The 26,723-nt window shown below is 43.8% G+C and overlaps 1 protein-coding gene across 2 annotated transcripts in view; it reads right to left on the bottom strand.

Moving 5' to 3' along the window:
• Positions 1-14,360: 14,360 nt before the first annotated feature.
• Positions 14,361-26,723, bottom strand: part of LOC117452114 (zinc finger protein 79-like) — a 37,861-nt gene continuing 25,498 nt past the window's right edge. The window contains exon 2 of one of the 2 annotated variants that reach the window (XM_071204432.1): positions 14,361-16,048. In XM_071204432.1, coding sequence (XP_071060533.1) covers positions 14,967-16,048 — 1,082 coding nt within the window. In that variant the 3' untranslated portion in view covers positions 14,361-14,966. The remainder of the gene's footprint in view (positions 16,049-26,723) is intronic. The other variant, XM_071204433.1, reaches the window with a different exon arrangement.

A 26,723-nucleotide genomic window follows, 5' to 3' on the forward strand; every position in this document is an offset into this window, starting at 1 on the left:
TATAAATAAACATTGATTGATTGATTGATTTTATGAAATGATGAATGGCACCAAAAACACAAGAAAAACAGAAACAAACTCACATATAAATGTACGGGGCGAATGGCAAAGGTGAATTCAGTCTGAATAAAACACGACATTTAGATATAATATAAAAAACATCTATGTATACATATAAACAATCACGACAGAGAAACTTAAAATCTGTGGAGGAGGAGGGGGGGGGTAACAATACAGTACAGTGAGTGTTGAGAGCAGTGCATTAAAAATGAAAAACACACATTAATATGGTATATAGAGGATATCCAGGTAGAAATGTCTATCTGACGAACAGTGTTAATACAAGTCGTCTATAACGGAAATGTGTAACAGTACAGTAACTCACAAACACTGGACTCCCAGACCAAATGACGTGGAATGAACAAAAGCTGAAGTTTTTTGTAATTTTTCTTTTTTCTCTGATGTGTTTCTCGCTCACACATTATTAATTTAATTTGATTTACACTATTTGGTATGTTCTTTCCCACTATGACTATGTATGTCATTAAGTATGGTATTCCTGTCTTGTCTTCTATGTTGAAAAAGAGAAGCATGATTTCCACCCCAATAAAGTCTGTACTATTGCTTACACTTGTATGCTTTTTCTCAATGAAAATATTTGAAATAAAAAATATGAACATGTTAAATTTGATAGCTCCTTTTCTGAGGGTTCGAGCTGGAACCACGTGCTTTATCTGCTTTGAGTTCATTTATGAAAAGTGCTGGAGCTTGACTTCATACCATTTTGGTTCCGGGTCCCGTTCCGACTCAAGTTCCGGCCCACGCAGTTATGGTTCTGACTCCCGTTCCGGCTCCCCGGCCTACTCCAGCCCCTCGTTTCCTGTCGGCGTTCCGGCCCACTCCAGCTCCCAGTTTCCTGTTTGCGGTCCCGCAGACTCAAGTCCCTTCTCCGCCGGGGGTCCTGCCGACATCATGTCCTGTCCTGTTGGAGGTCCCGTCGAAACCTGTTCCGCCGAGGTTCCTGCCAACACCATGTCCTGTCCTGTTGGGGGTACCGCCTACACCTGTCCCGCCAACTCCGTGTCCTGTCCTGTCGCCGCCTTCCTGCCCGTCCACCGGGGCTGTCCCGTCGCCGCCTTCCAGCCCGTCCTGAGTTTCCCAGCCGCTGCCTTCGCCCTCGAGCCCGGGCCCCTAAGTTACCCCGTCAAGGCCTTCACCCCTGTCTTTGGCCCCCTGAGTTTCCCCGCCGCTGAGTTTCCCTTGCCCTTTTGCCTTGCCCCCGGGCCATCTGCCCGAGACCACCTCCTCAACCTATGCCGTTCCCCCGGGCCATCCTCTCGAGTCCCCCTTCTCAGCGTCTGCCTTGCCCCCGGGCCATCCGCCCGAGTCCCCCTTCTCGGCATCTGCCTTGCCCCCGGGCCATCTGCCCGAGACCACCTCCTCAACCTATGCCGTTCCCCCGGGCCATCCTCCCGAGTCCCCCTTCTCGGCCTCTGCCTTGCCCCCGGGCCATCCGCCCGGGTCCCCCTTCTCGACCTCTGCTTTGCCCCCGAGCCGTCCCGGTAATGTCACGATCTGTCTATGTTTTATTTTGTCCTGTCTAGATCTGTCTTTGTTTTCCTGTTTTAGTTTGAAAAGTTTTCACCGCCCCCTCATCTTGTCTGTTGCTTCCTGTCTATGTGTTCCCTCCTGCCTAATTACTCGATTGTGTTCACCTTGTGCCACTGTGTTTTGTCCTCCCTCCTCACCTGTGCCTTGTTTGTTTGATTAGTCCTGTGTGCACTTAGGTTCTGCTTTTTCTGTTAGACTTTGTGAGATTCTTCAAGTTGTTGGATGGATTTTGGTTCCTACGGAACTCCCCCAGGTGGCGTTGTCCGCAACCGACTTTAAACACCTCACCACTCCGCCACATTCTGGCGTTGTCGGCAGCATCACCACATTAAAGGGGCAGAGACAAGTTTTTGTTTAGTTTTCTTACCTTTTTGATGTTTAGTTTCAGCAGTAAGTGTCTTTTCCCATATATGTAATTGTAATAAAAACAGCAGTGTGTAATATAGGGATCCCTCTCTTCATACCATTGTGTGTGGCTTTGGTGTAGCTGTCCTCAGTTGTTATGGAGGACGAGATGCAGCAGCTCCGCGAGCTAGTGATGGAGCTCAAGGCAGACAACGAGCGACTTCGTCAGGAGCATGCTGCTTCGCGGATGGACTCTGGTGGTGCTTCTTCTTCTGCGCCGGGTCGTCATGACCCGTCTGCAGGTTTCACTGCTGCTGAGCGAGTTATTGTTATTCCAAGGGACCGTAAGTGTCCCATGTTTAGTGGCAAGACAGGCATGGGCGTAACTGAATGGATAGAAGAAGTACAGGCATGTGTGCGAGCCCGCCATCTTTCTGCTGCGGACCAAGCCCTCTACATATTTGATCATTTGGAGGGAGAGGCGAAGGAGATCAAGTTTCGCACCCTCTGTCCTTAGACCCTCACATCGTACAAGGAAAAACTTCCGAAGAAAACCCACAGTTTAAAGGGAAAAATGGGAGAAACCTCAGGGAGAGCAACAGAGGAGGGATCCCTCTCCCAGGACGGACAGACGTGCAATAGATGCCGTGTGTAAATTGAAAAGATAATACATTTGCAACATAGGTAGTCCAAATGTTTGGAAATGCATATGTGTATAATAGGAAGATGAATCCACGAGGATATCCATCCAGGACCGATGATCCAGGACCACAGCCACGACTCGCGATCCAGGGCTCGCGATCCAGGACACAGGACCGCAGGATCATCCATGACTCCGGATCCCGGCGTATATAGACACCAAAAAGAAAGACATTTGGGGAAGCTGGGTTAATCGGAACATGAGAGTTCACAGGTATAGACAGAGAGAAGGAAGAAGTAAGATGTCCCCCGACAAACTAAGCCTATATCAGCAAAACTAGGGGATGAATCTAATCAGCCCTAACTATAAGCTTTATCAAAAAGGAAGGTCTTAAGCGCATTCTTAAAAACGGATAGGGTGTCTGCCGCCCGAAAACAAACTGGAAGCTGATTCCACAAATGTGGAGCTTGATAAGAAAAGGCTCTGGCTCCCATTGTACTTTTAGAGACTATAGGAACAACCAACAACCCTGCATTATGTCAGGCCGTTGTGTCCTTGGGCAAGACACTTCACCTGGATTTGCTCCTGTGGGTATTGTCCACAGTATCTGACCATTGCATGTATGATATATGTGTAATGTGTGTATATGTAAAAGCGCTTTGAGTCATTGAAAAAGCGCTATAATAAATGTAAGGAATTATTATTATTATTATGTCACCTTACAACAAGCTTTCTTTTCTCGGCACCAACTTGGAGGTGAGACCCTTCAGGAATTTTCCTTAGCTCTCATAGCTTTAATGGCTCGGGTTGAGCAGCATGCACCTTATGGGATGCCCAATGCAGATGTCCTCCTTCAGGATCAGTTTATTGAGCATGTTCTGGACAGTTCTCTCCGCCGGGAGCTTAAACAGCTTGTTCGTCGCCAGCCTATCGCCACCTTGTTGGAACTTCGTGGTGAGGCTATTAGGTGGGAAAGGGAGGGTCTTCCAGGGGGTACTAGAGGGCGTAGCTCCTCTCTGCCATCAGCTTATGGTCTTCAATATGGAGTACAGGGTCGCTTCCAACCGCCCCAGGTTCACTTCCAACCCCCCCTCAGGTCAATCCACCTGGGCCAAGTTTGAGTGAGTTGATGGATCTTATGAAACGTCAACAGGAGCAGCTGAACACACTTACCCAGACTGTAGCCTCCCTGCAGATGCCTCGCTTCCAAGGCCAAACTTCTAGTAGTGGTCCTTTAATATGCCGAAGGTGCCAGCAGCCTGGACATCTTGCTCGGGAGTGTGATGGTGTGCGGGCTCCCCCCCGACATCCTAGTAATGTTGTTGCTGGCGTTAACTCCAGTGCTTCTCTTTCTGCCCATCCCTCCTACCGGTCGGAAAACTGAAACCCACTGAGCTTCCGAGCCACAGCTCAGTTGGGGAGTCTACAGGTTCACTGGAAATTGCCGCAGCTGACTTAATTGGCTCTTGTCCAAACATCAATGTTATGATCGGAGGTGTAACTGTCCCGTGCTTGGTGGACACTGGTTCCATGGTGTCCACAGTCACTGAGAGTTTCTTTTTGGAGAAGTTTGCACCTTGGGGCCTTGATCGCCTTCGCTCTTGTCACTGGCTACAGCTGCGAGCAGCTAATGGCTTAGCCATTCCATACATTGGCTACTTGGAACTTGATGTAGAGCTGTGTGGCAAAGTGATGTCCCGTTGTGGGATCCTGATCGTTAAGGACCCCCCTGTTGCTGTGTCTCCTGTCCCTGGAATCCTGGGGATGAATGTGATTCGTCGCTGCTATGGAGAGCTCTTTGGGGCCTTTGGCTCTTCTCTTTTTGACACACCCATCGTGTCACAGGCACCTGTTGCTGTCATCGCAGCTCTACAGGAGGTCCACCAGTCTCCCATTCAGGTTCCAGGGAACCTCACTGGCATTGCGAGGGTCCGGGGAAAGCATGCAGTGTGCATACCTGGAGGGGTGATGAAGCTGGTTGCTAGTACCTGTCCTGAACAGCTTTCTGGTCAAAGTGCTCTGTTTGAGCCCCCAGAGTCGGGCTTACCAGCTGGGCTGCTCGCCTCCCCATGCCTCGTACAGGTTGTCCGGGGTACAGCATACGTCCCTGTGGTCAATGTGGGGACGACTAAAGTTCTGCTTTACCTACGTACTAGTCTTGGTATCTTGAGTGCTGCCCAGGTTGTCAGCCTTCCCGCAGGTGTGACTGAGGTGGGGTTATCCTTTGCAACTGTTTCCTCTCAGACAGCTGCCCCCTCAGTTCACGATAGGTTAGATACATTGGACATGTCTTCACTGACTGAGCAGGAAAAGACAGGCGTAAAGTCTTTGTTGTTCAGGTACCAATCTGTCTTCTCATCCCATGATGGAGACTTGGGCTGTACAACTCTCATTTCACATGACCCGGGCGGCCCAGCTGGCGTCTTTTGACTTTGTTGTCAAATACCGCTCTGGTCGCAGCAATGGGAATGCTGACGCACTTTCACGGCAGTACGTGCCTGGTACTTTGCTCCCTGCCAACCTTCACCAAAACACACCCTCAGGTCTTGTGGTGCCTGCAACTGAGTCTTTGGTCTCGGTTCTTCCAACTCATTCGGCAACCGATATTTGTGCTTGGCAGGAAGATGACGCACTCCTCGAAGAGGTATTGGTGTTTTGGCGATGTAAGGCTCAGCCTACCTCGGCTGAGAGGCAGCAGCTTCGCCGTCCAGTCATGGCGCTTTTACGTCAATGGGACCGCCTTGTGGAGAAAAACGGAGTCCTTTTCCGACGAGTGTTCCGTCCTGATGGAGGTGAAGAATATCTTCAGCTCATTTTGCCTGCTGTTCTCAAGCAGGAAACATTGAAGCAGTTACACCAAGAGCATGGCCACCTAGGAATCGAAAAGACTATGGAGTTAGTCAGACAACGATGCTATTGGCCGGGAATGTCCTCGGATATCAAGAGCTGGGTCCAGGAGTGTGAACGTTGCCAAGTGACAAAAGACTCAGGACATGTACCTCATAGCTTTATGGGCCACTTGCTTGCCTCACGACCCAATGAAATCTTGGCAATAGATTTCACCTTGTTGGAACCCTCTCGCAACGGGCTTGAGAACATCCTTGTCATGACTGACGTGTTCAGCAAATTCACAGTAGCTGTCCCCACTCGGGACCAACGGGCCTCTACTGTGGCCCAAGTTCTGATTTACGAATGGTTTTATAAGTTTGGCGTCCCAAGCCGTCTTCATTCGGACCAAGGAAGGAGCTTCGAGAATCTTTGATCCAGCAACTTAGCTCTCTGTACGGTGTTGCAAAATCCCGTACTACCCCATACCATCCTGCGGGTAACGGGCAATGCGAATGGTTCAATAGAATAATAATAATAATAATAATAATACATTTTATTTTTAGGCGCCTTTCATGACACCCAAGGACACCGTACTTTTAAAAATAAAAATAAAATAAATAACTAAATAAAAAATAAATAAAATAAAAGCTAATAGGCAACAGAACAAGATAAAAACACAAACAGGAAATCATGGAGGAGACAGTCAAGTTGACACAAATGAAACATATAATGGGGAGCACTACAGTGAGTAAGCAGATTTGAACAGGTGGGTTTTTAATTGGGATTTGAATAAGGTGATTGCGTCTGACTGTCGGATGTGCGGGGGGAGGGAGTTCCAGAGTCTGGGAGCAGTGCAGCTAAAAGCCCGAGCACCCATGGTGACGAGGCGTGGGGTGGGGACGGTCAGCAGACCAGCAGAGGAGGAGCGGAGGGAGCGAGAGGGGGTGTACTCCTGAAGAAGGTCAGCCAGATAGGGGGGGGCCAGGTTATGTAGGGCTTTGTAAGTGAGCAGTAGGTTTTTGAAGTTGATACGGGATTGAACGGGGAGCCAGTGGAGTTGGATGAGGATGGGGGTGATGTGTTCGGAGGCCTTGGTGCCGGTGATGATCCGGGCTGCGGAGTTCTGTATGATTTGTAGTTTATTGATGAGCTTGGTGGGTATGCCTGAGAGGATGGCGTTACAGTAGTCGATGCGGGACGTGACAAATGCATTGACCAGGACTTCAGTGTTCGATTGAGAAAGGGATGGGCGGAGTCTGGAGATGTTGCGTATGTGGAAGAAGAACCCTCCATAATCTCCTTCGCACCCTACCAACATCCCGCAAACATGATTGGGCTTCCTGTTTGCCTCAGGTGCTGTTCCGTTACAACACTACGCCTCATCAGGGCACTGGTGAATCACCGTTCTATCTGATGTTTGGACAGGAACCTCAACTTCCTGTAGACTTTCTCCTGGGTCGAGTGCAGGAGCCGATACTTGGTGGGGTACAGGATTGGGTGGTCGAACACCAAACCAGACTCAGAATTGCTTTCGAGGGTGCTCATGAGCGGTTGTTGGCCGCTGCTGGCCGCCGGAAAGAGCGGCATGACCAGCGAGTCCGGGAGGCACATCTCCCAGTTGGCCAAGTGGTTTACCTGAGGGACCATGGGGTTAGAAGGCGACATCAAATCCAGGATCTCTGGAGCTCTGTGGTCCACCAGGTTGTGAAGGCGCCATCTGGTGATGTAACAGTCTATACTGTTGCCCCAGTGAACGAGTCCGAAATGTCCACCGGGACATGTTGAAGGCTGTGGTTCGTCCTGAAACCGACGCTTCTCCACCCCAGCCTCCATCTCCACCTGTCTTGACCGCTTTGACAGATGACCCCTCTACAGACAGCGACCTATGGCTTGTGGTTCCTGACAATCACTCTTTTCTACCTGTAGTGGCTCCAGGTGCCACTTGTCCCTCCGCTACAACCCCTTTGCAGGTCAGGCTTATTCAGGAAATGCCTTACCCTGCAGGTTGCTTCTTGCCAGGTCTTTCAGCATCGCCAACCGACCAGCACAGTACTAGCCATCAGGCTTTGCGTCGAACTATCCATCCTACAGCTGGCCACCACTCAAACGTGTACCATCTTCCTCGATCTACTGGTCCCCGGGACAATGCAGCTTGTCCGGACCCGGTATCCAATTCCCAGTTCGCTGTTGTTAGGCCTTGGCGTTAGCTTTAGCCTTCCCGTATCCATCGTCGGGTCGACGATGCAAAAGTGGAGGGTAGATATGACCGGAGGTCTTCTCCCTCTGTGCCGCTGCTTGGCACCGGGCCAGCGCGCCAATTGTGCGCACCGGCTATTTAAGCTGAGGTGCCAAACTGGGTCCCTCCCATTTCCGCTTCTCCTGTGGTGGCTGCAGCTTGGCGTAGTAATGCAAATTGTTTGGCGTGGCAGCATTCATGTCCTACTCTCTACCAGACAGGTAAAGCACTGTGCAGTCTGTCATTTATTCATGGTCACACGATGCACACGGCTGACACTTTCCCATCTTAGCGCAGCTGACGTCCAGGGCGTTAGAGGAGGCATTTGCTCCGCCAGAGGCTCCGTGATAGCGGCGTTGCACACTGTTGGTGAGTGCCATTGTCTGCTCTCTTTAAATCTGCTGCGTAGTTCCCCTGCCTTATCAATTCTTTATGTCACAGCGGGATTTGGCCGTGGGATTTGCAGGTCTCATTCCCTCCCTTGTCGGCTCTGTGGCTGCGCCTGGCTGCACGGGGTGGGACGTATGAGCCCCTCCCCCATATTATAAGTTAAACCGTCACTTTCATACAGATTTTATAGTAATTCCAATCCATTCCAATTCCAAGTTCTAACTATTCTCGCTCCCCACCTTTGGCCATCATTCCCGTCCTGTGCTGCTGTTTTGGCTCTCTGTGAGCTTCGCTCCTCGCTGTGGGCAGGCCCAGACTGCTTGCTCTGGCCTGTTGCTGGAGCCGATTCTTGGCGTCAGGGAATGGTCCTAATACACGACTATAAGGACATTTATTATTTAATTTGTGTATTCCTTGCTGTCCTTTACATTTACTTTAATTTGATTTAATTTGTGTATTCCTTGCTGTCCTTTACATTTACTTTAATTTGATTTAATTTGTTTATTCCTTGCAGTCCTTTAAATTTGCTTTAATTTGTTTATTCAATTGTTTACATTCATTCAGATTTGGTGTATTTTGTTGTTTTCTTTTGTTTATCCTTTTGTCAGAATTATAACCTTTTATCCTGTGCCGGACAGGTGCTGTGGGCCTGAGGCGGCAGACTCCCTGGTGGTGGCAGTGGTTTTCTTCACATATCCGTTTTGAGTGGTGTGCAGTGTCACGGGTGATTTATTTTGGACCCCTTACTCCTCTTTTTGTTAACTGCGGCCGTGGTAAGCCCTGTCCATTTCCCCAAAGTGGGTATTTTATTCATATGTATCGTGTGTGGTGTTTTATATTTTGTATGTTATAAATAAAACTGTATTCTGACCCTTAGAAACGGTGTAAAACTAACCCGATTGTCCTTAGCAGTATTAGACCTAGTCTTTATCATTTCCAGGTGGCATTGTCCGCAACCGACTTTAAACACCTACCCTCACCACTCCGCCACATATACAGTGTGAGAAAAAGTTTTTAGAGAGTACTTTAGAGAGTTTGGCAATGTACTTGTCCGAATACATTTTTCACTTGTCCAGAATGGACAAAAATTGGGGCCACTGGAATCTTCTTCTTCGTCATCGTATTTTACATTTTCCCACGGTTTTTACGACACCGCTAACGTAAGTGAGCGGTAAGCTTTTAATGCATCACACATAGGGTTGGGTATCGTTTGGATTTTAACAATTCCGGTTCTGCTTTTCGATTCCGGTTATTTTCGGTTCTCGATTCCGGTTCTTTGAGAGGGTAAAAATAAGTCCCATGACAAACTGGGAGAAAAATATATTTATGAAAACATTAAGTCAAATCTGTATTCCTATTTACAAATCACTTCATACTGTTTAATTTCTTACGGTTATTGAATACAATTATATATAAAAATAATCTCTGCATTGTTTAGTTAGTTCTAAGTGGTGCAATTTGAGAATGTACAGTTGGCCCAGTCTCCTCTGATGTTACACTGCAACCTGCCTGTGAGACAGAGTCCAACCACACATGTCCAACACATAGGCCTAAAAATAATAATAATAATAATAATAATAATAATAATAATACATTATTATTATCTCAAAAAGAGAGATGCTAACAAATAATCTAGGAAGTGTAACCACTTGGATTAAACCGGAGGTGACAAGTCTCGGTGTCATCCTGGACTCAGATTTGAACTTCAACGCCCATTTAAACAAAATATCTTTCTTTCATCTCAGAAACATAGCGAAGGTAAGACCATTCATAAATCAAAATGATGCAGAGAAGCTAATTCATGCTTTTATATCTAGCCGACTAGACACTGCAATGCACTATTCACTGGTCTCCCCAAGAAAGCTAGACTCCAGCTTATTCAAAACTCTGCAGCTGACTACTAACGAATACCAAAAAGAGGGAACACATTAGTCCTGTCTTAGCTACTCTACACTGGCTTCCTGTAACTTTCAGAATTGATTTTAAGGTGCTTCTCCTCATATACAAAGCTCTAAATGGACAAGGACCCAGCTACATTGCTCACTCTCTAATAAACTACACACCTGCCAGAACACTGCGATCATCAGATGCAGGTCTATTAGAGGTCACCAGCTTAAAACCTATCTCTTTACCAAAGCATTTGGCTGACTTTACACTATTATACTGCACTATTCCTCTATGTTTTATTCTCCATGTTTTTATTTTTAATTATTTTATCCCACTTTATGCTTTGCTCTTGCTGCTTGTTTTACACTGATTGTATGTCTTATTTTTTACTGATGTAAAGCACTTTGAACTGCAATCCCCTGTATGAAAGGTGCTATACAAATAAAGTTATTATTATTATTATTATTATTATTATTATATTTATAGCCTATAGGCCTAGCGCTTTTCTACAACTCAAAGAGCTTGCACGCTTACACATGTCCTGCAATACACAGCTGCAGCTGCCCAGCTGCTCACTGTTTGGAAAAGTAAATAAATAGTATTTTAATTTCAATAATGTAGCTACTTTCTATACCCTGCTTCATAAACAATACTGACATCCCTGTGCTCCTCCGGGTCTGGGGGTCCGGGGATGTGAGGACAGCGCGAGGACACAGACAGGGAGGCTGCTTCACTTCATAAAGGAAATGGCGGTCAATAGTAACAACACAGGAGCTAAAACGCTTAATAACCTTCATTATGTGTTAGAAAAAGAACATAAGAAAGTTTGACAAACGGGCAGCGGATCCGCTGTGTGTAGAAAGAGAGAGAGAGAGAGAGAGAGAGAGAGAGAGAGAGAGAGAGAGAGAGAGAGAGAGAGAGAGAGAGAGAGAGAGAGAGAGAGACGCTGCGCCGTGCAGCGATCAGCTGATACGGAGCATAGAGAGAGAGCTGCAGTGCGCGGGGCTCGGCCTCGCCTCCTGTCCTCACAACTCTTAATCCCGGTACCGGACAATTGTTATTTGTTCCTACTCGGAACCGAGTTTTGCTTCCCAACCCGGCCGCTGTGCTACACTTCCCACCCCGCTCCGCCCCGCCCCCGTCTAGCTGTACAGAAAGCGGCGAGATGCATTTCCTTATGAATCGACTTGCAGAACCGAAACTAACACTTCTAAACGAACAATGGCGGACAGGGACCATTTGCGAATGAGTTCTGCCTTTTGTAAACTGAATTTATCAATAATTTGTCAATAAATCGGGGCGAAAAACGTCACTTGTCCGCCGGACAAGTCAATTGAAAGATCTACTTGTCCGATATTGTAAATAACACGTCCCGGACGGTGGGACGTGTACTTTTTCGCACACTGCATATAGTATACTCAATATCAAGTAACATTTCAAATCATTTTTTTCAGTAATCATGAAGTCTCAAAGGCACCCTACAACAATTATAAGAATACAATAGACCAATACTGAAAAGTCTCAAACTAAACGTTTCATTTTTGTATATTCAGTGTCAGAGGAAGACATAAAACAACTCAAGAGACAGAGATAATTCTCTAGCTAATTTAATGTTCAACCAACAGTTTGTTTTCTTCAAGAAATAAAATGCTCTTCTCTAACAGTCGGAAATAAAAAAAATAACCACTAACTTTGATGATGAATTATTTCACTATCACTGTACATTGCAGTGTTAGGTTATAAAACATATGAACAAACCATAGCTGGTGGCACGAGCCATTTTGTCTGAGAGAGAGAGCTCGCGCACCGGTGGGTATCTACCGGAGATCGTTGTGGTTAGCATCTGGTGCTAGCTAGCCAAGCTAAAGGATATAAGGAGCTTTTTCAACAACAAGGTGGAGGCGGGAGAACTATCTCCTGTCAGACGAAGAATCTCAGGTAACCTCAGCTCAGGTGAAGTAAAGGACTCTGTGTTTAGATAGTTAACTTTAGTCTAGTTATCTCAGTGAGTCTCAAACGGTTTGTTTTAAAAGGGGAGTGATTTGTAAAATATCTATAAAGAAATAGAAAATCTGTTTACAGTTCTGTTTTATATGGGTGTTGTTGAGAGATGTATCCAGATCTCTTAATATTGCTCTCAAAGTGCACCAGATTGATGCTTTTAACTTCAATATTTAAAAAAAATCCCGGGAAAGCATGCCCCCGGACCCCACTAGAGGAGATGAGGTCCACCACCCACTTGTAAAAATAGCACTTTACCCCTGCTTATATGCCATGAGCTGATTATCGAGTCTTCATTGTAACAGTCGCGCAGGTACACTGTGTGCGTGTGGGGAGTGTTGCAGTCGAAAATTCAACAGTAGCGCTGGTGCATTAATGGGAAACCCTTAATGTTTGAGCACCCTCTATGAAACGTCAAGCTACCCCACAGCACCCCCTAGAGAAAATCTCTGGCGCCGCCAATGATGGGCGGCACTCATTATAATCCTGTTCACCTGAGTGAGGTGTGTGTAGAAGAGAGGGTGACACAGGGCCGTTGTACTTTTTGTTGACCGCTAGTTGAAATTATTGCTCTAATTAGTATAACGATGTACATGTCCAAGGAGAATAAGTTGATCATCCCAGTTTTCATTAAACAACATTATTTTGCAACAGAGTTTTTGATTTCAGCAAGTACTTTCTTGTAGCGTGTCACACAATATTAAACAGGCCCGGCCTCAGCATCTCAGCGACTTTGTTTGTTTCCTGCTGTCGCTATAGGTCCCATAATGGAGGCGAAGGAGGAGAGAGCGATGCTGTGGATCTGGAACGGATACAGACGCACCGTGGTCTGCGGAGACAAGGAACATGTGTCAGACTGAAACAGAGACTAGCAGTTCAATCAAACTAAACTAGCTTTACAGACATGCTGTATTATATCGGTTTGGCATTGTCCACTTCCAAAGTGTTTCAAAGGTTGCTACACAAAAACATTATTCTACAAATATTACGGATCCCTCTTGGTTTTTGTGTGATTCTATTGTTTCATAGTTACATGAATGTTTATATGACTTGCGATGTCAGAAAACAGGAAGGACAGATGAAGGTCAGGAGAGTCTTACCCATCCGGTGAAGGACTCCAGGACGGAGGGCAGGGCGTAGTCCTGCAGCTGGAAAAGCTCCGACGGCTCGGAGTCCACCTGGAACCGGTTGGCTTCATTGTTGAACTCCACCGTGCAGACGAAGTAACGTCACCCGAACATCACTTAGGAGAGCTGGGGGAGAACAAGCTTCTAACACTTCCTTTTGTAAAGGTATCACAGTTTCTTTCTTGTTTATTTACAACTTTATTATGAGTCATTTCCCAGACTAATACACCCTTCCGCTGGCTTTTAATAGGCCCTCAAACACTGCAATATCCTTCTCTATTTGAACATAGAGCCTGGATTATGACCAAAAACCACAAGATTGATGTGTCTTGTACGCTGAGTTGATCTTATCCTCTTCAAAAATGTTGTCTTAGATGATTGATTTCCCTTTGATTTAACAGGCACTGATTTTTCTGCTTGAATATTTCTGGCTTTCAAAAAAAAGGAGAGAGAGATATTCTGGCTGTGAAAGACTTGAGCTGTGTATATAATTGTTTAAAACTGCAGTCTAACTTCCAGTCGTCTCATTAAAAAATGTCAGACTTGCAGTGTGGTATAAAAGGCGAAAAATTGAAAATGTGTGCAGCGGGCGATAGCATCTGGTCACAACTTTAATTATGTTTTTATGTGCATGTGCTAATGAAGAACTTTCACTGGTTCAGAACCTTTTTCCTTAAGTGAGTCCCTTTTTTTTTTTTTTTTTTAAATGGGAATTTCACTTTATATTAAATACATAATATATAAATAAACTGATTGATAACAACAGTGCAGAACATCTATTACACTTCACTATGAATCCAGAACAATACAACTGCAGGAGTATGGATAAAGCGATATGTTTGCATTTTTTGCACAGATTTGTAAAGAAAAAATAGTCTAAATATTTTTCTAGCTCTATCGCTGATAATTTTCAGAACCTGAAGACTCTATACCAGGGTATATGCAGGAATCCTTAAGTCAAATTGAATACTTTTTAAGACCTCATCGCCACTTTGAGTTCTAACCGGTTACATTGGTGACACACTTTATCTTACATTTACTATATACAGTATTGATTGTCCTTCCTCCTTATCTTCCAACCATTTGGACGCAAACACTTGCTAGCCTGTTCCATTCTTTGTTCTCTGAATGCTAGGAAGGATTCTTGCCTAGCCTCTGAAGGACACGACTCGGAAGACATGTCCAACCAAGGAAGCGTCCTCGACATTAAGAAACACCCTAAGACTAGCTGGTCCATTACTTGGTCCTGAGGAGACGTAACGATTATTAACAAAGAAACAGTCGAGTCAAGGGGTCAAATAAATGAACATTTATGATTATTAGCGAATCGGTTACAGGTGCGTGAAATCAGGCTTAGGGAGTAACGTATAACATGTAACGGCATTAGGTAATCAGGATACAAAATAGGCAAATGTATTCCCTTACAGTTACAGAAGCAAAAACAATCAGATAATGGGTACATTTATGTAAAACAGAGCTCATTAACAGGGGAGCAAAGATACAAAACATTTAGAAATAAAGAACAATACATCAAATCATCCTATATCTCTACTTGGAAACTTGGAGCCCTCAATCCAAAAATAAAATTGGTTCATCAACAGTCAGTGGTTAACATATAAATCAGTATGACAAAAACATTAAACATATTGTCCACTTATGTTGATGGAGTTCATTTAAGTCTTATATAAATGTTGTGCAACAATGTGTATCCAGTCAGACAGATTTGTTCATGTGTGAACTGTCATATTTAAGACTTATTCATTGTCCTCTGTTGCCATGTGTTCAGCTGAGCTGCTGATTGGAGGCTATGTTATCCTCAGTTTGAATTTCATTAAGCCGTGAGGACTGACGACCAACACACTTGTTTCTTTTGAAATCACTACGGAATTTAAATCTTTTGTTACAAACATTGCAGCTGTATGTATTTTTTTAAACCTCTACTCTGTGAAAAGGCTTTCTTACAGACTGAGCAGCTGTGTAGTTTCTCTCCTGTGTGGATTCTCATGTGTTCATTTAAATTTCCACTCTGTGAAAAAGCTTTCTTACAGACTGAGCAGCTGTATGGTCTCTCTCCTGTGTGGATTCTCAAGTGTTTTTTTAAATCTCCACTCGCCGAAAAGGATTTCTTACAGACTGAGCAGCTGTATGGTCTCTCTCCCGTGTGGATTCTCATGTGTCCATTTAAACTTACACTCTGTGAAAAAGCTTTCTTACAGACTGAGCAGCTGTATGGTCTCTCTCCTGTGTGGATTCTCATGTGTTTTTTTAAACCTCCACTCTCTGAAAAGGATTTCTTACAGACTGAGCAGTTGTATGGTTTCTCTCCTGTGTGGATTCTCATGTGTGCCTTTAAATTTATATTCTGTGAAAAAGCTTTCTTACAGACTGAACAGCTGTAAGGTTTCTCTCCTGTGTGGAGTCTCATGTGTCTATTAATATCTCCTTTCTGTGTAAAAGATTCCGTACAAACAGAGCACCCGAATTGTTTCTTTTCAGCACCACGTCGTTGATCACTGACAGATTCATGTCTATTTTTCAGTGAGTTTGAGCCTGACGCAGGTTCTTTGGTCTCTTTCCAATCAGCACTGTCTCCAGTGTCAGGTTCAGAAGAGTCTCCAGTGTAACCCTCAGTCTTTGGTTGTAAACTCCTCTCTGGATTTGAGTTCCTGGCTGGTTCTGGTCCTCGAGAGTCATCTCCATCAGCTTCTGTTTCCATGTGTTCAGTTTGTCTTTGATGAGGCCGTGGGGACTGAGGTTTCTCTTTATCATCTTCACTCTTCACAGGGTCAGGAGTGAAAGTGGACTTGGTGGCATCAGCCTCCTCCTGGTCCTGAAGCTGCTCTCCCTCCTGACTGATCCTGAGTTCCTCCTGTTCCTGCTTAATGTGTGGGGGGGGCTCTGGGTCCTCCTGGTCCAGACTGGTGCTCCACGCCTGCAGGTCATGGAGAAGCTCTTCTTTAACCACCACCAGCTGCTGGATGTCTGCAGGGAACAGGAAAAACACAAAACATGTCTAATTTTGTTGGCTCAATTCACCTTATGTAGCCCAGCTCCTTTCCACTTCCAGTTAAAAATGAAAAAGGGTTTTTTCTTCTGGTTTAACACTAGCCCCAATGTAAACAATGAATTGTATTTGGGATCGTTCACAGATACACTACGCCTACAGTATAGAATGAAAATACTCTTTTACAAATTAAAATCCTGCAATCAAACCTCATTTAAGTAAAAGTATGCAAGTATTATCCAAACATTTTACGGCACCTTCATTAAAAGTTAGACCCTCCAGAAAAACGCGATTCTGCGATCGCAGAATTTACCGCATAATCAGCTAAATGGCGCAGATTTTTAAAAGGCCGCATATTTATTAAAAAGCCGCATAATCCCCGCATTTTTCCACACAAAGTTGAGAAAAAAAAAAGTTAACTCGTCTTGACGTGATGATGATGACGCGACGTCAGCGCATTACAGAAGGTAAACAACACCGTAGAGTGAATGTGTGGAGTTCACACGAGAGAGAAAACACCAAGATGAAAACATCTAATCCATCTAATTTACCGTTGAACATTCCTGCTAAAGACTGGGCAAAGCAGTACCCCGATGTTCTGCACGAAAGTGGGGGGGAACTATTCTGCACCCCGTGCAACTCTGTGTTGGAGCATAAGAGAAAATCGACGGTGACGACCCACTTTGATTCATTCAAACATTCGAAAATGCTTTCTGCTGCTGTGGACAAGAAAGCCAAACAACTCACGTTCACCGAGGCATCAACCTCCAAAACCCTAGAAACGAGGTGAGTAGCCTACAAGATTGAAGCTGGTCAGATAACGAACGAGTAAATGAAAACAGAATGAGGCGGAGAAGTAAGTGTGTTTGTGTGTGTGTGTGTGTGTGTGTGTGTGTGTGTGTGTGTGTGTGTGTGTGTGTGTGTGTGTGTGTGTGTGTGTGTGTGTGTGAGAGAGAGTGTGATTAAAATAGCCCAATTGCTTTTACAATAAATAAACATTGAATGTGTTTAATTGAATAGTAAAGGGGTTTAACGTTAGTGGCAGGTTGTGTGTGAGAGAGAATAAATAAATAAGACAGCCCAATATTTATTTTTCCCGCATATTTCACAACTTCCCGCAATTTCACCGCATAAAATCACATAAAACCCCGCATGTTTGATCGCATAATCAAGGATTTTAGCCCGCATAATCAAGGATTTTTGCCCGCATAATGAAGGATTTTTGCCCGCATAATGAAGGATTTTTGCCCGCGTTTTTCTGGAGGGTCTAAAAAGTAATGATGGTGCAGTAAAATGTTCCCTGTCAGTGTTTAATTTATGATGTTTCTTGATTATTTTGTATGCAGCATTTTACTGATGTACATGTTGAAGTAGCGCTTGTATAAATGATTAGTGATGAGGGAACCTGCTAAATATTAAAATTAGGGCTGTCAAACGATTACAATTTTTAATCAGATGAATCACCGCTTAAAAATTAATTAATCATGATTAATCACCATTCGAACTATGTCCAAAATATGCCATTTATTTATGTATATTGTTGTGGGAATGGAAAGATAAATGAAAGAAGGCGGATATATCCATTTAACATACAGTATCTATGTTTATTATAACATTTTTCTGCGTGCCAAAATGAAAGACAACCCACATACCTATCAATCATCAAACCGTGGGGTCTTAATTCATTACGTGTTGATTTCTATCAACGGGGGAGTACTTCAGGAAAGTCGACAGAGGGGGGGGGGGGCAGCTAGTGGAGTACTTCGTGACCACAGAGTGTGAACGTTGTGATCAGCTGTTTTAGCGCAGTTCTCCAGTGAAGGGGGGAGTCTCCCTCCGCAGCCGGTTGGCGTAGTTTTGGCACAAGTCCGTTGTACAGACCGACGTTAACAGCTCCCCGTCTGTGCACTCCGTGTGCACAGAGTCGGTGCACACGGTGTGCAACAACACCACGCCGTTATCAAAGATGTTCTATTGAGAAGATGATCACTACGTGACAAAAGTTTTCAAAACCGTGGCTACTGAAATCAATCGTACTAACTGCTGTCTGTGCAATTTACATTTATTGGTATGGGTGTAGCCTACCCCAGCCATACCCTGGCGCTGCCACTGGTGGCACGTATGGGGCGGGCCATTCTGCACATGCGTTAAATATTTTAACGCAATTAATTCAAAAAATGAATTACCGCCGTTAACGCGATAATTTTGACAGCACTAATTAAAATATGTGTTTTTTATATTCAGTACCAGTCAAAAGTTTGGACACCTTCTCATTCAATGGTTTGTTGATTTTAATATGTTTTTACTTTGTAGATTAATACTGAAGACATCAAAACTATGAAAGAACACATGGAATTATTTAGTTAACAAAAACGTGTTTAAAAAAAATCAAGAATATGATTTTTATTCTAGATTATTCAAAGTAGCCCCCTTCTGCCTTGATGAGAGCTTTGCACACCCTTAGCTTCTTTCAGTTTGCTTCATGAGGTCGTCACCTGGAATGGTTTTCAAGAGTCAATTTGTGGAATTACTTGCCTTCTTAATGTGTTTGAGACCATCAGTTGTGTTGTGCAGAGGTAGAGTTGGTAGACAGTGGAAATCCCTATTTGACTGCTGTTGTAATCCATATTATGGCAAGAACCACTCAACTCAGTAAAGAGAAATGGCCGTCCATCATCACTTTAAGAAATGAAGGCCAGTTGATCCAGAAAATGTCAAGAACTTTGAATGTATCCTCAAGTGCAGTCGCAAAAACCAACGAACGCTATGATGAAATTGGTTCTCATGAGGAACCCCCCGGGAAAGGAAGAGCAAGAGTTACCTCTGCTGCAGAGGATAAATACACAAGAGTTACCAGCCTCAGAAACCGCAAATGAAAGCACCTCAGATTAGAGCCCACATCAATTATCACAGAGCTCAAGGAGCAGACAATCTTAACATCCACTGTTCAGAGTAGACTGCGTGAATCAGGCCTTCATGGTCCAATTGCTACAAAGATCTACTACTGAGGATGAACAACAAGAAGAAGAGAATTGTTTGGGCCAAGAAACACAAGGATTGGATATTAGACAGTGGAAATCTGTACTTTGGTCTGATCGGTCCAAATTAGAGATTTTTGGTTCCAACCTCCGTGTCTTTGTGAGACGCAGAGAAGGTGAGCGGATGGTTTCTGCATGAGTGGTTCCCACCGTGAAGAATAGAGGAGGAAGTGAGATGGTGCGGGGGGGGGAGCTTTGCTGGTGTCACTGTTGGCAATTTATTCAGAATCCAAGGCACACTGAACCCGCAAGGCTACCGCAGCATTCTGCAGTAGCCATCAAAATATAAATCATATTCTGGGTTTTTTAACACTTTTTTGTTTACTAGACAATTCCATATGTGTTCTTTTATAGTTTTGATGTCTTCAGTATAAATCTACAATGTAGAACCAATAAAAAAAAATAAAAAAGAGAAGATACACATGCGTTAATCGCGTTAAAATAATTAGTGGCGTTATTAACGCGTTAACTTGACAGCCCTACTATTTTTATAAATATATTTCAGGGTTCATACACTCTTTCACCAATGACGTCTCCATGATCTTTACCTAATTTTCCATGACCGAAAAAAATGACTTTTTCTCAGCGGTGCCACTGAAAATTGTTTATTTTAACATGGATAAGGAAAATAAGGCCAGCAAGCATATGAAACATGTTGTGCCTATCTAAAACAAATGAAATAGTAGGCTTACTAGCTTCTACACGCTAAAGCAACTGAAGTCAGAGATGCAAACTCATCAGGTATGAAAAAGGTGACAAGGATCCGAGCCCCCGACCCCACGGAATATCGGCTTTAAAATTAGGAATAACAGAGGATTTTAACAATCAGAACAACTAAAGCAGCAGTGTTAATAATAACAAACGCTAAAGAGTCATATCTAATATAAATATATAAAAGTATTTATTAGGGCCCGAGCACGGAACGCTAGGATCCAACGGCGTCCTAGCACGAAGTGCGAGGAACCTATTGTAATCCTACGTATCCTTATTATTATACTGCGCTTTCGTCCTGTTTTTAAGAGCTTTAGGATGCTTCAAAAGTTGTATAATTTTGCACGGATTCCAGGATCTGTGAAAAATTCAACATTCTGGAGTCAATGTGTTCAAATTGTCCAACATTCTCTCTAGCGCCACCTATGGCGATTTCCATTTTTGGAAAGATGTACAAAGTCGCACCGTAACTCCGAAAGACCTGAAATCTTGCACACTTATTTGGGTGGACCTGCTCTACATATCTCCTTGAACCCCTAAGCTCCGCCTACTTTGATTTGTTTTAAATGAGCATAATGTTAAGAAATACGGAAATATTAACTTAATCTTCAATTTTTTGTTTGAAACACCAAACTTAATATACAGCATCGGTGGCGGGTCAGACACATTACTGTAGGAAATGAGCATGTTCAGTTGATAAATATGGCCGTCTAATCTAAACGTGTTCGCAAAAAGGCGGGGCTTAGATAGAAATGCTCATAACTCATCAACAATGTATCCAAACTAGAGAATGCCATTCCTGAAGAAATTGCTAGTGCAGGGCTCGACAGTAACGAATGCCCGATGGCCCGAGGCAATCTAGTATTCAGCTCGGGCAATGAAGCCTCACCTGCTGGTTGCCCAATCGGGCAATCTATTATGGCAATTGTGGAGACGTGTCAGTGCCTGACAGCGGACAAATCGGTTGGAAAACGATGACAAAGTTGCCAAAAGTCGGTCAACCCGTCTTTCTTCATGGACGTCGCCATTTTGTGTGCTTCGCAGATGCACTCGGCTCCTCTCGACTGCTGCTCGGGTCTGCTCGGTCAGCTTCCGGATGAGGAGGCATTAGTTCGACCAACTTCGCGATGTTCGGGCTGGCCCGGTCAATACGATTTACAACTTAAGTATTTCTTATATCTATGCAGGGCACGCAAGCGAGAAAACACAAACAAGAACTCATGCAAACAAACAAGTGAAATGAAGAATAACATTTAAATTGTACAATATAATATTGTAGTGGTTCATCTTATAATTCAGTCTAGAGAATGCACCAGACAGCATCTATTGGCGCGTTTCCACTATAGCGCGGAGCCCCGTTTAAGAGGGCAGTGACGTCAGCGGCCCGCTTTTGGTTACGTTTCCACTTGGCCTAGTACCGGCTAGCGGGTCGTAATTCAGTTTTTCTGGCCCCATAAAATCGGGGTTCTAGGGCCAGGAACAACCAGGCTGTGACGTCACTCTCGACTGCTGATTGGTCAGAGAGAATCGTCGCAATATATGCGACATGTTGTTAACAGAGGATCAACAAAAATGGCAAAGAAAAGCACACCGGGGTCCGCCGAGGAAGTTACGACGTTCCTACACTTTATTGCAGATGACAAGATCCAGCGGGAGCTCGACGGGACAACTCGCAATATGAAAGTATTTAGGGAGGTCTCTACACTGATGTGCGGAAGCGGTTACTCAAGGACTGTCTTGCAGTGTCGGGAAAAACTGAAAAAGATGGAGTGAGTATCGCGTAGTGAAGGACAACAACAACACGAGTGGTGCCATTAGGAAAAACTGGAAGTGGTTTGACCTAATGGACACCATTTACGGCCATAGACCAGCTAGCGTTGGGAGGGAGGGAGGTCTGCATTCAGCAACGGCGTTACTGGAGGCTCTGCATGGTAAGTTGTTGCTAACACTCTGTTATTTGCTTGAAAGCGTTGTGTCCCTATCTGTTCTAAAGCTCACTTCTAACAAAGAAGTCTATTTTATCCTTACATTTATGTTCGACAACCCATGCTTGTATGGAGCACTGAAGGCTAGCTAGCTAGCTAGGCAGATAGCATTAGCTAGAGCTATTGTTTGCTAACACCATATGTGCCATTGTTACGTTCAGTTTTTCTTTTCTATAGTTGTTGTTGCTATTTTAGTATTGTGCTGTAGTAGTTTGTGGAATTAACAAGTCATGTTTCTGTTTCTAGATGATAACATTGGGACTAACGAGGAGGAACAGCCCTCAGCTTCAACGTCCTCTGCAACATCAACTCAACAACTGTTCGAACAACAAACCCCTACACGAGGACAGCCACAACAAACCCCAACAAGAGCACAGACACCAACGCCTAGTAAGTAGCTAGTACAATTGTGTGTGACATCCTATCATATACATATATTTATATTCATTATCAACAGGCTGGAAATTCACAATCATTGTAAACATCTAGTGCCAGAACTTTCTTTAGTTCATCCTTACTGTTCTTCTGTTTATACATTGTATTCTTATATCCTTGTGTGACCTGTACATGTCCTGTGTTTTTCATTCTTATTGCTAATTATTATTGCTATAATTATCTTGTCACCCAGGCAAGAGGAAACGAGGGGGAGAGGATCTGGCCCTGCCGGAACGGCAACTGGACCAACAGCAGGAACACCAGGTGCAGAACCTGGCCGAGCGGAAGGAAGAGCGGGCCGAGGGAGTTGAGGGAGTCAGAAGCAGCTATAAGAATGGAGGAGCGCGAACAAAAAGAGACATTCAATTTAGCCTTCCTGCGCACTCTTAGTCAGAGGGAATAAGCAGCCGACGTGCCCAGTCTCCTCCGCATCATTGATACAACCCGACTATAACCTCTATATATAGTATTATATTGTTTTATTTACATTTGTACTTTATTGTTTATCTTTTAAATGTTTAATCTTTAAAAAGTATTTTTATCTTTAGTTTTTTACATACTTTTTATGCAGCAAAACAAACATGTTTTTTTTTAATTATTTGTAATTTATAATGTCATGACTTTTTATGCTGCAACAAAACCCTTGATGATCAATAAAGTACTTATTTGACTTATCTTATCGCTTGTTGGTAAATAATTGCACCAAACAGCGATCATACAGAAAGATGGCATCATCTTGTCGTCCCTCTGCCGTTAGAAATATCATAAACACCATCATCGTCCACAAAGCACTGTACAGGGGTTTATGGATTTAAGAGAATACTTATCACAGTGAAACCTTTATCATCTGTTGCAGTTAAAGCAAATAAGAGAATAAATACTTGGTTAAATAATACATTTTAACTCTTTTGCAGGACAACTCTGCATACTGTTTGAAATTGAGTTTGCTAGCTTGAGGTCCTCCTCTAAAACATAACATTACATATTTTGTAATGGTATTAACAATACATGATAAATAAATAACAAATGTAGTAAAAATTGCTCAATTGTAATACCCTCATTGTGCTAGACTCAACACATTGCTTATATACAGTGGGGCAAAAAAGTATTTAGTCAGCCATCAATTGTGCAAGTTCTCCCACTTAAAAAGATGAGAGGCCTGTAATTTCCATCCTAGGTACACTTCAACTATGAGAGACAGAATGGGGGAAAGAATCCAGGAACTCACATTGTAGGATTCTTAATGAATTAATTGGTAAATTCCTCGGGAAAATAAGTATTTGGTCACTTACAAACAAACAAGATTTCTGGCTCTCACAGACCTGTAACTTCTTCTTTAAGAGCCTCCTCTGTCCTCCACTTGTTAACTGTATTAATGGCACTTGTTTGAACTCGTTATCAGTATAAAAGACACCTGTCCACAACCTCAAACAGTCGCACTCCAAACTCCACTATGGCCAAGACCAAAGAGCTGTCAAAGGACACCAGAAACAAAATTGTAGACCTGCACCAGGCTGGGAAGACTGAATCTGCAATAGGTAAGCAGCTTGGTGTGAAGAAATCAACTGTGGGAGCAATTGTTAGAAAATGGAAGACATACAAGACCACTGATAATCTCCCTCGATCTGGGGCTCCATGCAAGATCTCACCCCGTGGGGTTAAAATGATCACAAGAACGGTGAGCAAAAATCCCAGAACCACACAGGGGGACCTAGCCAATGACCTGCAGAGAGCTGGGACCAAAGTAACAAAGGCTACCATCAGTAACACACTACACCGCCAGGGACTCAAATCCTGCAGTGCCAGACGTGTCCCCCTGCTTAAGCCAGTACATGTCCAGGCCCATCTGAAGTTTGCTGGAGAGCATTTAGATGATCCAGAAGAGGATTGGGAGAATGTCATATGGTCAGATGAAACCAAAATAGAACTTTTTGGTAAAAACTCAACTAGACGTGTTTGGAGGAGAAAGAATGCTGAGTTGCATCCAAAGAACACCATACCTACTGTAAAACATGGGGGTGGAAACATCATGCTTTGGGGCTGTTTTTCTGCAAAGGGACCAGGACGACTGATCTGTGTAAAGGAAAGAATGAATGGGGCCATGTATCGTGAGATTTTGAGTGACAACCTCCTTCCATTAGCAAGGGCATTGAAGATGAAACGTGGCTGGGTCTTTCAGCATGACAATGATCCCAAACACACCGCCCGGGCAACGAAGGAGTGGCTTCGTCGGAAGCATTTCAAGGTCCTGGAGTGGCCTAGCCAGTCTCCAGATCTCAACCCCATAGAAAATCTTTGGAGGGAGCTGAAAGTCAGTGTTGCCCAGCGACAGCCCCAAAACATCACTGCTCTAGAGGAGATCTGCATGGAGGAATGGGCCAAAATACCAGCAACAGTGTGTGAAAACCTTGTGAAGACTTACAGAAAACGTTTGACCTCTGTCATTGCCAACAAAGTGTATATAACAAAGTATTGAGATGAACTTTTGTTATTGACCAAATACTTATTTTCCACCATAATTTGCAAATAAATTCTTTAACAATCAGACAATGTGATTTTCTGGATTTGTTTTTCTCATTTTGTCTCTCATAGTTGAGGTATACCTAGGAAGAAAATTACAGGCCTCTCTCATCTTTTTAAGTGGGAGAACTTGCACAATTGGTGGCTGACTAAATACTTTTTTGCCCCACTGTATGTGGTGTGGCTGAGTACTTTAAAGGGTTCATGAATAGAGGGAACTTGAATGTGAAATAAGAAAAAGAAAATAAAAGCCTAAATGCATGAAAAAGCAGCAGAATATTTGAACTGAAAACTTTAGAACTAAAAGCATACGTCACCAATAAGGTCTAAAATATGTGGAACATATTGAAGTCAGTATGAAGTCTCCATCAGACGGAAAAGAATAGGCTGAGACAGTCTGTTAAACTATTTGTAGATATCTCCTAAAGCCTACAAATAAAGTGTGTAATGTAGGTCTGTTACATATATTATTGAGCGAGATATATTATACACACTGTTCTGCTTTCTGCACTGACCTCAGCAGCTGTTCTCACTGTAAACATCGCATCACAATGAAAGCAGTTGTATTTAAAAAAAAAATAGCCTAACATCCAGGGGAGATGTGATTAGTGAGTAAACAAAAGGTAAAGGGCAGAAAGTCTGATGCACATTTGATCATCTTAAATAACTTATAATCACAACAGGAACCGTTTGCAGAGCTGACATAAGTCCAGCCATGAGTCATGCCTCTTTTAAACATCACTGTTGGCTGAAATCGACTCTAGAGAAGACATCAGTGTACCCTCGGTTATAGCTCCTCCAGAGAGACTCCTCTCTCCTCTAAATCATTGTATCCTCGGTTACAGCTCCTCCAGACAGCCTCCTCGATCCTCTACGAGCCTTTAGAGAAATGTGTTTTCCTTCGAGACGGTGCGCCAACATCCATTTCCGGGTCGCTACTGGAGGACCTGGGTGTCTGGGACGCGAAAATGATATCACAAACGGCTCATTTCGGAGGACTCGCGCGCGTCTGCTTGACGCCGGGACGACCAGCCGCCCTCCCCGACAGGCGCATGGAGGCGAGGGCCCGCTCATCACTGTGCGCACATCTGTGACTGCAGTTTTAATTATTATAATAAAGTACATTTGTCTAATAATTAGTGCTGTAGCGACGCGTCGACTTCAAAATATCGTCTACGACATATTTCTGCGTTGACGCGTCGCTACACACACGTGGGTGTGTAAACAAAGCAACAAGCAGTTCGCAATCGCACTTCAAACACAATGGAGACTGAAACGGCTACCACCTCCTCCTCACAGGATTGCGCACGAAGCCATCAAACGAAAACATCTCGCCCTAGGTCTTCAAAAGCATGGGAATATTTTAAAGTTAGTCCAAAACGCAAAGATATTGTCATTTGCAGTCTTTGCCAAATGGAGTTGGCATATCACACAAGCACAACGGCTATGTTGGAACATTTAAAGCGGCAGCTAGCTGTGGTGGCTACCATTAGCAGCTAGCATTTGCTCTCCGATTTTTACATAAAAATGGAATTATGGATTATAAATTCAATCATTTTTTTATACATAGACGTTAAAAACCTATGGATTAACCGATTCAGCCGCGTTTTTTCTCATTTTAATGCCATTGAACACGTCTTTTGATCAGATTGACAGCTACGGTGGTGAGACGATCTCCCTAGAAGCTCTGTAAAGGTACGTGTTGTGATGACTGTATTTGCTTCCCCTGTCGCGAGTCCGGATCACTCAGTGATGATACTATATACCTACATAATCTGTGGAGTCTCAGTTTTAATCGGATATATTGTATGTGCAGCTACGATGAGTAATAAGGGTACTTTTATCTTGAGTTCTGTGCCAATGTCCGTTAGCATTTTTCACTCATGGGTCATTTAGATGCTTCTTATGAGACTTGTGTTTTGGTAAACATGGTTTGTATCGTCAGTTAGCTGAGATTATTTCCG

Source organism: Pseudochaenichthys georgianus, chromosome 9 (genome assembly GCF_902827115.2).
Source record: "Pseudochaenichthys georgianus chromosome 9, fPseGeo1.2, whole genome shotgun sequence".
In the NCBI taxonomy this organism is placed as follows: domain Eukaryota; kingdom Metazoa; phylum Chordata; class Actinopteri; order Perciformes; family Channichthyidae; genus Pseudochaenichthys; species Pseudochaenichthys georgianus.